Consider the following 12,229-nt stretch of genomic DNA (forward strand, 5'->3'; position numbering starts at 1 on the left):
TATTATGACATTTCACATTCTTAAAATAAAGTGGTGATCCTAACTGACCTGAGACAGGGATTTTTTAATAGGATTAAATGTCAGGAATTGTGAAAAACTGAGTTTAAATGTATTTGGCTTAGGGGATGTAAACTTCCAACTTCAACTGTACGTGAAAAGTTATCTTAACATACACAATACACACAAATATATACATACATTTCTCAGAGCAGACTTTGGGCTGGTGGTGAGAATGAGACTGTGTGTAGAGTCACTGATGACACATGATGAGTTTTGGGGGTTGCCAGTGTGGCACAGTGTCCACAGTAAAACGAGTCCTATATCGACATAACCTGAAAGGCCGCTCAGCAAGGAAGGAGCCACTGCTCCAAAACCACCATAAAAAAGCCAGACTACGGTTTGCAACTGCACATGGGGACAAAGATCGTACTTTTTGGAGAAATGGCCTCTGGTCTGTTGAAACAAATATAGAACTGTTTGGCCATAATGACCATCATTATGTTTGGAGGAAAAGGGGGGTGTCTTGCAAGCCGAAGAACACCATCCCAACCGTGAAGCATGGGGGTGGCAGCATCATCTATCTAAGCAAAATTCACCCAACTTATTGTGGGAAGCTTGTGGAAGGCTACCCAAAACATTTGACCCAAGTAAAAAAATGTAAAGGCAAAGCTACCAAATACTAATTGGGTGTATGTGAACTTCTGACCCACTTCTGACCCACAAATTAGATCAAACAATAATATTAAGGGATTAGAATACCGTGGCTTAAAAACTAAGGTGTCATTGTACGCTGATGATTCATGTTTTCTTTTAAAGCCACAATTAGAATCCCACCACGGCCTCATAGAGGATCTAGATACTTTTGCTCTCCTCTCTGGATTAAAACCAAATTATAATAAGTGTACTTACTATATTACGTATTGGATCACAAAAAAATGCTAATTTTACATTATCATGTAGTTTACCAATTAAATGGCGGATATGTGTACATACTCGGTAAACAAATTCCAAAAGAAAGAAATTACATTTTTATAGAAAGTTAGCAAAAATAGATAAGATCTTGCTACCATGGAAAGGAAAATACCTGTCTATTTGTGGAAAAATCACCCTGATTAACTCTTTAGTCATATCACAGTTTACCTATTTGCTTACGGTTTTGCCGACACCGAGTGACCTGCTTTTTAAATTATATGAACAAAAAATATTCAATTTTACTTGGAACGGCAAGCCAGACAAAATTAAAAGGGCCTGTTTGTATAACAAATATGAATTCAGAGGGCAGAAATTATTAATATTAAAGCATTAGACCTTTCACTAAAGGCATCAGTCAAACATAAACACATAGCAGTTGGAACCAAAAATCTCCAATCTGGACTCCAGACCAAAGGACAAATTTCCACCAGTCTAATGATCATTAGTGGTTTCTTTGCAGCATTTCAACCATGAAGGCCTGATTCAAGCAGTCTCCTCTGAAAGTTGATGTTGAGATGTGTCTGTTACTTGAACTTTGAAGCATTTATTTGGGCTGCAATTTCTGAGGCTGGTAACTCTAATGAACTTATCCTCCGCAGCAGTGGTAACTCTGGGTCTTCCTCTCCTGTGGCGGTCCTCATGAGAGCCAGTTTCATCATAGCGCTTGATGGTTTTTGCGACTGCACTTGAAGAAACTTTCAAAGTTCTTGAAATTTTCCGTATTGACTGACCTTCATGTCTTAAAGTAATGATGGACTGTCGTTCCTCTTTGCTTATTTGAGCTGTTCTTGTCAAAATATGGACTTGGTCTTTTACCAAATAGGGCTATCTTCTGTATACCCCCCTACCTTGTCACAACACAACTAACTGGATCAAATGCATTAAGAAGGAAAGGAATTCCACAAATTAACTTTAAAAAGGCACACCTGTTAATTGAAATGCATTCCAGGTGACTACCTCATGAAGCTGGTTGAGAGAATGCCAAGCGTGTGCAAAGCTGTCATCAAGACAAAGGGTGGCTATTTGAAGAATCTCAAAAAGAAAATATATTTGTTTAACACTTGTTTGGTTACTACATTATTCCATATGTGTTATTTCATAGTTTTGATGTCTTCAATATCATTCTAAAATGTGTAACATAGTTCAAATTAAAAAAACACTTGAATGAATAGGTGTTCTAAAACTGTGTTAATAATCTTCTACTAAAAAAAGAGGTTCCCAACCAGGGGTACTATGAATTCATACAAAACCTTTCTTCCTTAGCCAGTTTTTCTGTGGATAAATAGCAAAGTGCAAAACATTACCATTGAAATTGCTGTAGACCTATGCAGGTAAATAAATACTGGGCTTCTGCAGTGTAGCACCTCGGTCAATTTATTTAACAACACGCTTATGATTGATGATTATAATATTTTGGCTTGTGATGAATTGAGGGAACCTAAGTAAACTTTGTCTTCATTTAACCAACCAGTGGACAAATTAAATGCTATATGCAAATTGTCCACTAGATGTCAGTAAAGTAAGAAAATCACATGGTGCTACAGTACAATCTACCACTAACCATTTTGAAAAATGTTAAGGGCTACTTCAACATCATAATTAGGCTATTTACTACTACAGCATCTCTATAGCCAGTATTTAAAACTTCAGTGTGTTTCTTCTACAACACAATGAGTACAAAATATCAACACATTGCTCTTCTTACAAATACAAATAATCTTTATAATATATTACAGCAAAGATCCAATATTCTGAAAATACATTTTTGCTAGCTCAATGATAAGCCAAGAAAACACAAAACATGTTTTCGTTTTAAGCTTAAACATTACAAAAATAGAAAATTAGATTTAAATATGAATTATTTTTGCTAAATGACAAATCTAAGCCCAAGTCACACATAGCACCAATTGCCTTCGCCTATGCTTGTTTTTGTTGTTGTTGTGGATGACCAGTACAAAATCCATCTACACTAGGCCTACACCTAAAATATCAAGCATTTGGCCTCAAGTGACCTCAATTAACGGACTAAGAAATGCGGCCCCTTGCAGCCTTGTGAAGTTCTGAACACCTGGTATACTAATGTCAAGCTGGGATTCAATCCTGTCGCGGATTTGGACAATGCACCATTTAAAGTTCATTTCAGACTGAGCTGACATATGCAGCATTTACCGTGAATGTGGTCCCTGCGAAACCTGCATTGCTGACAATGCGTGCTCATATTGAATCCCGCCCTTACTGTTGTTGTTGTTTACAATCCAAATGATCAGTGAGCCAGCTCACTCTTTATTATGAAGTACCTTGCACACATTGGGCCAGTTTGTTTTGCATGGCCCCGTGCCCCGGGAGGATGGAGATTTCACTTAAGGACCAATAGAAAGTGTGCAAACTCTGCCCACCCGGGGCACCTGGCCATGCAAAACGAACTCGCCCAGTGTGTCAGGTTTCGCCATTTGAAAACATGAGCAATTGCTGTCCTTTCTGTTTTGTAATAACCTTTTCTATGACACTTCACTTTACATTTACAATACATCTCCTGTTATCAAGCCAGCATGATTCTAATTGCAGCACTGATGGTACAGATTAAATTAAGGCATTTGCTCTAGAAGCAAAGATACACTAAATACCCAAAAGTATGTGGACACCCCTTCATCTTTGTGGATTTGGCTATTTCAGACTTACCCGTTGCTGACAGGTGTATACATTTGAGCACACAGCCATGCAATCTCCATAGACAAACAATGGCAGTAGAATGGCCCGTATTGAAGAGCTCAGTGACTTTAAATGTGGCACCGTCATAGGATGCCACCTTTCCAACAAGTCTGTTCATCAAATTTCTGCCCTGCTAGAGCTGCCCCAGTCAACTGTAAGTGCTGTTATTGTGAAGTGGAAACATCTATGAACAACAACGTCTCAGTCGCGATGTGGTAGGCCAGACAAGCTCACAGAACAGGACTGCCAAGTGCTGAAGTGTATAGCACGTAAAAATCTTCTGTCCTCGGTTGCAACACTCACTACCGAGTTCCAAACTGCCTCTGGAAGCAACATCAGCACAAGAACTGTTCATCTGGAGCTTCATGAAATGGGTTTCCATGGCCGAGCAGCTGCACACAAGCCTAAAATCACCATGCACAATGCCAAGCGTTGGCTGGAGTGGTGTAAAACTTGCCACCATTGGACTCTGGAGCAGATGAAATGCATTCTCTTGAGTGATGAATCACGCTTCACCATCTGGCAGTCCGACGGACGAATCTGGGTTTGGCGGATGCCAGGAGAACACTACCTGCCCAAATGCATAGTGCCAACTGTAAAGTTTGGTGGAGGAGGATAAATGGTCTGGGGCTGTTTTTCATGGTTTGGGCTAGGCCCCTTAGTTGCAGTGAAGGGAAATCTTAACACTACAGCATATGATGCCATTCTAGATGATTCTGTGCTTCCAACTTTGTGGCAACAGTTTGGGGGAGACCCTTTCCTGTTTCAGCATGACAATAACCCTGTGAACAAAGTGAGGTCCACACAGAAATGGTTTGTCAAGATCAGTGTGGAAGAATTTGACTGACCTGCACAGAGCCCTGACCTCAACCCCATCAAACACCTTTGGGATGAATTGGAACGCTGACTGCGAGCCAGGCAAAACCGCCAAACATCAGTGCTCTTATGGCTGAATGTATTAGAAAGCCTTCCCAGAAGAGTGGAGGCTGTTTCAGCAGCAAAGGGGGGACCAACTCCAAATTTATTTAATGCCCATGATTTTGGAATGAGATGTTCGACGAGCAGGTGTCCACCCACAAAAACAAAACGATACTAAAATAAGACTATATTAGCAAATATTTTACAGAGGCTATCTAAGCAAACATAATGTCCATTGTTAAAATATTACAAAACTACTCAAATTAAGTAAGCTGTAATGATTTCACTATGATGGGAGAGAATGTGGCACTGTCCCTTGGAACTCCACTATGGCAGCTTCTCCTACAACATAACACCATTTTTCTGCAATGTCTGGTTTGTAGACAACAGGGGGGAACTTAGAATGCTTTGCAATGCTCTAGAATCAAACTGGCCCTTCTGGGTCTCCTGGCTCTCCTTTGTCTCCTGTCTGGGCCCTGTGTTTAGGCAGAGCCAAGGCCTGCTCCAGAAGCCTGGCCAGGTACCCATCCTCCGCGCTCTCCTCCACCCCCACCGAATGGCTCTCACTCTGGGCAAAGCCCATAGGCCGCTGGGAAGCCTGGGCTAAGGGTGCTGACTGAGTCCGGGGGACCCTGCAGGGTGGCTGTGGAGGGCTAAGGGATGACGGGGCAACTGGGGCAGTCAGGGTCAGCTCCTCCATGGGGATTTGTGGAGGTGTGTTTGTACCCTGTTGAACTACGGCCTGTGTCTCTGGTAAAGCCACTGGACCAGAGGATCTCTGAACACTTTTTTCTTTGTGGAGTGGCATAAGAATGGCAGGCTGTCCTATAACATTGTGCTCATTGCCCCCTGGTGGCTCATAAGGTGGTGGCCCAGCCCCAGCCTGGGGAGGCCCATCGGGGGTCACTTGAGCTTGGATGGTGTGGACGAGAATAGGGTCTGGAGATGGAAGAGGGACTTCCTCATCTTCCTCTTCCTCCCTATTTAGAGCTTCCTTGTCCTTCCTTTCTTCCTTAGAGGGGCTGTTGTCTTGGGAGATGACGTCTGGCTGGTGGGTGATGATGTGGAGACCCAGACCCCCTGCTCCTGGTCGTTTGGTACCTGGGTCATGGGTGACTCCCCTGGGGGGCTTGAGAGGGGTGAGCAGAACAGGTAGCTCCAAACCCAGGGCCTTCTGTGGCAGTTCCTCTGGCTTGGCTAGAAATAAAACACAGAAACATTAAAACTGAGGTAAATTATAGGAACTATGCTTTGCTTTACAGTTCTGTTTCAGTTGGAAAGTAAGTGTTTATCTGGTTTATGCTTAAACATTAAATGGTAATTATGGGTACCCTCTTTCAAAAATACCGCACAACTAACTAACCAGCATCAAATGGTCATTATATTACCTAATTTCTTTCCACAAGGGAGAGCTCATTCACAAGCCCTCGTGAGATATTTGGCCTCTGCATTTTCTACTGATTTAAAATTGTTATCCTTGTCAAACAGCACATAAATCAGCTAAGCAGTGTGTTACCTGCGGGTGGAAGGTCCAGCTTCATCTTCCGTAGTTCCGCCATGGAGGCCTGCAGCTGATCGATGATGACATCATCGCTGTAGAGGAAAGACAGGCCGATCTTGTCCTGAAGGAACTCTCTCAGGTCCTCCAGATTCATCTTCAGGAGACGTTCTGATGACACACAGATACAGCAAACAGGACAGGAGTCAACATCATTGGAATTATAGCAGCTCTAACAGAGACACAATATGCATAGCTGAGAGCAATATTGTATTACCAAAGGGTTATGTAATGAGTAGCTAATAGCTAATAGGCTAAAGTAGCTAAAAGGCTACTTGTTAAAGGTAGATGCACTCCTTACTCTTAAATATTCGAAGGATTGTGTAGGACATGGCGGTAAGAATTGTCTCTCCTTCCAGAATGTAGATGTCCCACAGACGTAGAGTCAGGGTGAACGGGGTCTATGAGGAGAGGGGAAAAATATAATTTCCCATTCACAAAGCGGTAAAACTATTCTTAAAATCAGCGGTCCAAAAATACCACAAGTCATGAGTTCACATACTATACATTAATAAGATTGTTTTCCTATCTGTAAACTCATAGGTTTATCATCCCCAAAATTACCATTATCGATCCATGACATAATCATTGATTAATAGGCTAAGTCTTTGTTTGTCTTTCTCTTTCTCTCCCTCCCTCTCTCTCCCTCCCCTCCTGCCTCCAGTCCAGTGGTAGTGAGGGGGGATTGGTGGCGTCCCTCCTAACCCACAGCCCATAGGCCCATCTCTGTGGTGGGCCCCAGCGGGACTGAGAAGCGCTGACAGCAGCATGTCTCTCTCCAAACCACCAAAGCCATAGGATTGTGTGTATGAACAGAGTCGAGGACACACTGAGTAGTTATTAAGCCTCGATGTTCCCTTTATACGCAGTTAACAACGCTAATAAATGCTGAAATAAGTTTTACTTTGTAAGTTCATCCTGCTTAGAGTTGTAATCATGTGAAATGAATGAACGTCCATGAATACAATTGCAATTCTGCTATTTTAAGTTATTATTGTTGGTGAATACGGGGCTCACAACATCAATTCTTTGACTACTTTCTCCTCTGCTAAAAGTTATAATATGCCAATCGTTTGTCGGCAATCCCAGATCCCAGATTGTACCTTTAAGGAGAAGATTTCTTAGTTGTCACGGGCCAATAAAAACGAAGAATTATTTAAAATCGGCTAAAAATGGCAACGGTCCTTTAAAACACACTTTCTCTCACCCTGTCAATGAAACACTGCAGGAACCATTTAGTGCTGTAGATCCCACAGGACATCTGTTCCCTGTCCTAGAGAGACAGAAGGAGAGCGGGATGGAGGGAGAGAGAAAAAGAGAGAGGGGATGGAGGAAGAAAGAGAAAAAGAGGGAGAGAGGAGATAGAGATGGAAGACGGGTAGAAAGAACGATGGTCAGTTCTACACAGTAGCACGCATTTCAATGTAACTATATGCAATTACTGTAATAACCTCACTATTATGAAACATAATGCCATTACGTAACGTGTGTGTGTGTGTGTGTGTGTGTGTGTGTGTGTGTGTGTGTGTGTGTGTGTGTGTGTGTGTGTGTGTGTGTGTGTGTGTGTGTGTGTGTGTGTGTGTGTGTGTGTGTGTGTGTGTGTGTGTGTGTGTGTGTGTGTGTGTGTGTGTGGCTCAGTTGGTAGAGCATGGTGTTTGCAACGCCAGGGTTGTGGGTTCGATTCCCATGGGGGACCAGTACGGGGGGGGGGGGAAAAATGTATGAAATGTATGCATTCACTACTGTAAGTCGCTCCGGATAAGAGTGTCTGCTAAATGACTAAAATGTAAATGTGTGTGTGTATGCATGTATGTGGTTGTGTGTGTGAAGGCAACCTAAACAGTGATCTATGTCAAATAATGTATGAAAAATGTGTATGTAAAATGTATGTATGTATGTATATGTAGCAGAAAAGCTGTAAAAAACAAACAAGATATGTGTCCTCCGAAGAGGGGGGGTAGTTGATGGGTTAATAAAAAATGTAAAAAACTGATCTAACCAGATGTTTCTTCAGTTTGGGGATGAGTTTGGAGAGAATTTGATCGTGGTGCGCCTGGAAGCGCTGCAGCTTGGGAAACCCAGGAATAAAGAAACCTTAGAGGGAAAGTGTATGATTAGACTGCTTTATTAACTTGTGTAAACACACAAGTACATCTTGTGGCTAGAACTCCATAACAGAATGTACTTACTAGTCAATAACTGTAATTCCATATCTTTATTACATATTCATATATTATTCCACTGGTAATGTAGCTGATTCCTATTATTGATTGGTCGGACCACCATGCATGACATATCTGATTGGTTGAATCAATGTTTACGGCATATCTTATTGGTCAGCTCACCGTGCATGGCATGCTTCTGATTGGTCAGTAGCTGTGACAGAGCCCAGAAGGCGTCTTCCTCGTTCATGTACATCAGCAGCAAGGCAGCAACCTGGCTCATGCCCTGGCAGTAGCTCACCTCCTATAGGGTCAGAGGTTAGAGGTCAAACAATGTCACATTGATCACCAGGCTACATTTGTCCTGATGTAGGTTTCGTCTCTTTAAAGTTGGAGGCAGCTCAGTTGCCACTAGTTTTAGTGTTACAAAGCAGTTAATTGCTGAACATTGGGCTGAATCCAAAGGCAAACATTCCGTAAATATTGACATTATTTATGACTGAGGGAAGACTAAAACAAACTCACCGTGTTGTAGACTGAATAGGCAGACAGGACATGAAATAAAGACTGCTGTCTGTGTAGACGCAGAGAGGAGAAAGGGAGGTCAGTCATTCAGAGACAGAGAAGGGTAATTGCCATGGTTCAGGCAACTTTCCCTTTATATACTGTACATATGTAGGATCTGAATTTGATCACTCTTTTGTTGCTGAGAATTTTCCTGCACCACAGTAAAGGCAGATGAGCTTCGTGATTGAAATAAACTAACTGAAAAGATGAGGGGGAGGGGTGTGTCTCTTTGTTAACAACAGCTGGTGCACGATCTCCAATGCTAAGTCCCAAGTTTTTGCTCGCCTGAGTTAGAATATTTCATGATAAGCTGCAGACCATACTATTTACTAATGCAGTCATTCATCTATATTTTTCATAGCTGTCTATTTACTAAGTTGTGTATTTGTTCCTTGTGTTATAATTACTTTATATAATATTTTTAATCTTTGTTTGTTGAGAAGGGCCCGTAAGTAAGCATTTCGCTGTTAGTCTACACCTGTTGTTTATGAAGCCCGTGACAAATAACATTTCATTTTATTTGTTCGGAATGATGATGAATAAATAACATTACATTTCTAATTAGACTGCGTGTCTGTGGGTGTTTCTCAACATGCATACTCCCATGCTCTGAGTGAGTTCTTCGAGGGAATTCTCGAGTAGGTTCTTATTAGGACGAGAGTGTGGAGAACACATACATTTTACATTTGAGAAGACTGCGCACTCCCATGCTACTGCATTACCTTTGACCTTTTAGAGTAGCTAAATTGCGTCATCAACATGTCGGCTGTTCATCTATGCTGGACTTTCAACGACTACCCTCTGTAACTAATGTTATATATCAAACATTTGTAGATTGGAACATCCGAGTTATTTTAATATTGCATTATTGTCAGTAAAGCAATTGAGACTATTAATCCGTTTGTGTTTTGGATTATTTCGCTAAATAGAAATTTGGTTAATTTCACTACTTTCCATGATGTGTTTCAATATGTTGTGTGGACTACATTACACAAGCTGACGTTTTGACCGCATTGAATTGGGGGGAATTACACATCCTTTTTACCTCAGATTGGTGATGTTAGTATATAAGTTTATAGTCAACACGATGACACAATTACTTAAAACAGATCAATATCTTCGGTTTTTGTACTGTTGATTTTGTCAAACACGCTGGGGGTCGCAGGACTTAGAACGCAGCTATCATTTACTTTCTCGATAAAAGTCTCTTAATAAAAAGTCACTGGCCACACACCAATACACGGACTTGACGGTCAAACTATCACATAAATAGCAGCCAACTGTTGTCACTGTTGATAACCTATGGCGGGTCGTGATTCGTTGAACTTAACTAACAGAAAAAGTGGTTTGTTCCCTTTTGCAGCCCCCCGAAATCAATATAGTGTGACGGCATGTATAGGTTACTTCAAGCTTCCGTGTGGCATTTGCGTAGTGTTAGTTTAAGTTTTAGGAATATAAATGTAACTCTCAACATTTATTTCCATGGTATTGCACTTAACTAGTGCTTTAGACTGCCTACTATTTGTGATGCTAATCTTCATAGTTATCGTAGTGAGAGTAGATGTAAAAAAAACTAGCCAATGTTTGCAATGATGAGAAAATAATCGCTTTTTTGACTGCCTGTCTGTGTCTTGCTTGTGATATATATACATTATGTTTCCAAAGTATGTAGACACCCCTTCAAATTAGTGGATTTGGCTTTTTCAGGCACACCCGTTGCCGACGGGTGTATAAAATCGAGCACACAAGCCGAAGATCGCCAAGCGTCGGCTGGAGTAGTGTAAAGCTCGCCACCATTGGACTCTGGAGCAGTGGAAACACATTCTCTGGAGTGATGAATCACGCTTCACCATCTAGCAGTCCGACAAAAGAATCTGGGTTTGGCGGAGTGGAAAGCCTTCCCAGAAGAGTGGAGGCTGTTATAGCAGCAAAGGGGTGACCAACTCCATATTAATGCCCATGATTTTGTAATGAGATGTTCGACGAGCAGGTGTCCACATACTTTTGGTCACGTAGTGTATTTGCCTAATTACATGAAATAGACTGCCTTTGTGTTGTGCTTATGTTTGCAATACTGTTACAACAGACAACAAAGTTCGTACGAACATGTTGATCATGTCTTTTGTGTACAACATGAAGTTTCCCCCTCCATGTCAATGAGGGGGAAGCAGCAGCGCTAACAGTGGGAGCTACGTAGGCAGCAGAGCGGGCAGCAGCTACGTAAAAATGTATAAATAGCACCACGAGTTTGAGAATATCTGAAACCTCAGCCACTCTAATATTAAATAGACTGGGGGATCTGATCTTAGATCAGCACTGAGACATTCAGTGGCAAGGAAAAGTATGTGAACCCTTTGGAAATACTTGGATTTCTGCATAAATTGGTCTTAAAATTTGATCTGATCTTCATCTAAATCACAACAATAGACAAAGACAGTCTGCTTAAACTAATAACACAAAAAATTATTGAACACACCGTGTAAACATTCACAGTGCAGGGTGGAAAAAGTATGTGAACCCTTGGATTTAACAACTGGTTGAGCCTCCTTTGGCAGCAATAACCACAACCAAATGTTTTCTGTAGTTGCAGATCAGACGGTCAGGAGGAATTTTGGACCATTCCTCTTTTCAAAACTGTTTCAGTTCAGCAATATTCTTGGGATGTCTGGTGTGAACCGCACTCTTGAGGTCATGCCACAGCATCTCAATCGGGTTGAGGTCAGGACTATGACTGGGCCACTCCAGAAGGCATATTTTCTTCTGTTGAAGCCAGTCTGTTGTTGATTTACTTCTGTGTTTTGGGTCGTTGTCCTGTTGCATCACCCAATTTCTGTTGAGCTTCAAATGGCGGACAGATAGCCTTACATTCTCCTGCAAAATGTATTTTTCCGTTGATGATAGCAAGCTGTCCAGGCCCTGAGGCAGCAAAGCAGCTCCAAACCATGATGCTCCCTTCACCATACTTTACAGTTGGGATGAGGTTTCGATGTTGGTGTGCTGTGCCTTTTTCCTCCACACAACTCAACTTTAGTTTCATCTGTCCACAGAATATTTTGCCAGTAGTGGTGTGGAACATCCAGATGCTCTTTTACGAACTTTAGACATGCAGCAATGATTTTTTTGGACAGCAGTGGCTTCTTCTGTGGTGTTCTCCCATGAACACCATTCTTGTTTAATTTTTTAATTTTTTACGTATCGTAGACTCGTCAACAGAGATGTTAGCATGTTACAGAGATTTCTTTAAGCCTTTAGCTGACACTTGAAGATTCTTCTTAACCTTATTGAGCATTCTGTGCTGTGCTCTTGCAGTCATCTTTGTAGGACAGCTACTCCTAGGGAGAGT

At 41.6% G+C, this 12,229-nt stretch overlaps 1 protein-coding gene across 4 annotated transcripts in view; it reads right to left on the reverse strand.

The window, feature by feature from the left end:
- Window positions 1-4,957: 4,957 nt before the first annotated feature.
- The window catches only part of LOC115202834 (USP6 N-terminal-like protein), a 34,219-nt gene continuing 26,947 nt past the window's right edge, over window positions 4,958-12,229 (reverse strand). For all 4 annotated transcript variants that reach the window (XM_029766897.1, XM_029766895.1, XM_029766898.1 and 1 more), the window contains 7 exons: window positions 8,845-8,893; window positions 8,503-8,623; window positions 8,157-8,251; window positions 7,365-7,430; window positions 6,459-6,558; window positions 6,116-6,268; window positions 4,958-5,796 (listed from right to left, as the gene is read on the reverse strand). In XM_029766897.1, coding sequence (XP_029622757.1) covers window positions 5,024-5,796; window positions 6,116-6,268; window positions 6,459-6,558; window positions 7,365-7,430; window positions 8,157-8,251; window positions 8,503-8,623; window positions 8,845-8,893 — 1,357 coding nt within the window. In that variant the 3' untranslated portion in view covers window positions 4,958-5,023. The remainder of the gene's footprint in view (window positions 5,797-6,115; window positions 6,269-6,458; window positions 6,559-7,364; window positions 7,431-8,156; window positions 8,252-8,502; window positions 8,624-8,844; window positions 8,894-12,229) is intronic.

The sequence above is a fragment of the Salmo trutta genome, chromosome 12, assembly GCF_901001165.1.
Source record: "Salmo trutta chromosome 12, fSalTru1.1, whole genome shotgun sequence".
Classification (NCBI taxonomy): Eukaryota; Metazoa; Chordata; class Actinopteri; order Salmoniformes; family Salmonidae; genus Salmo; species Salmo trutta.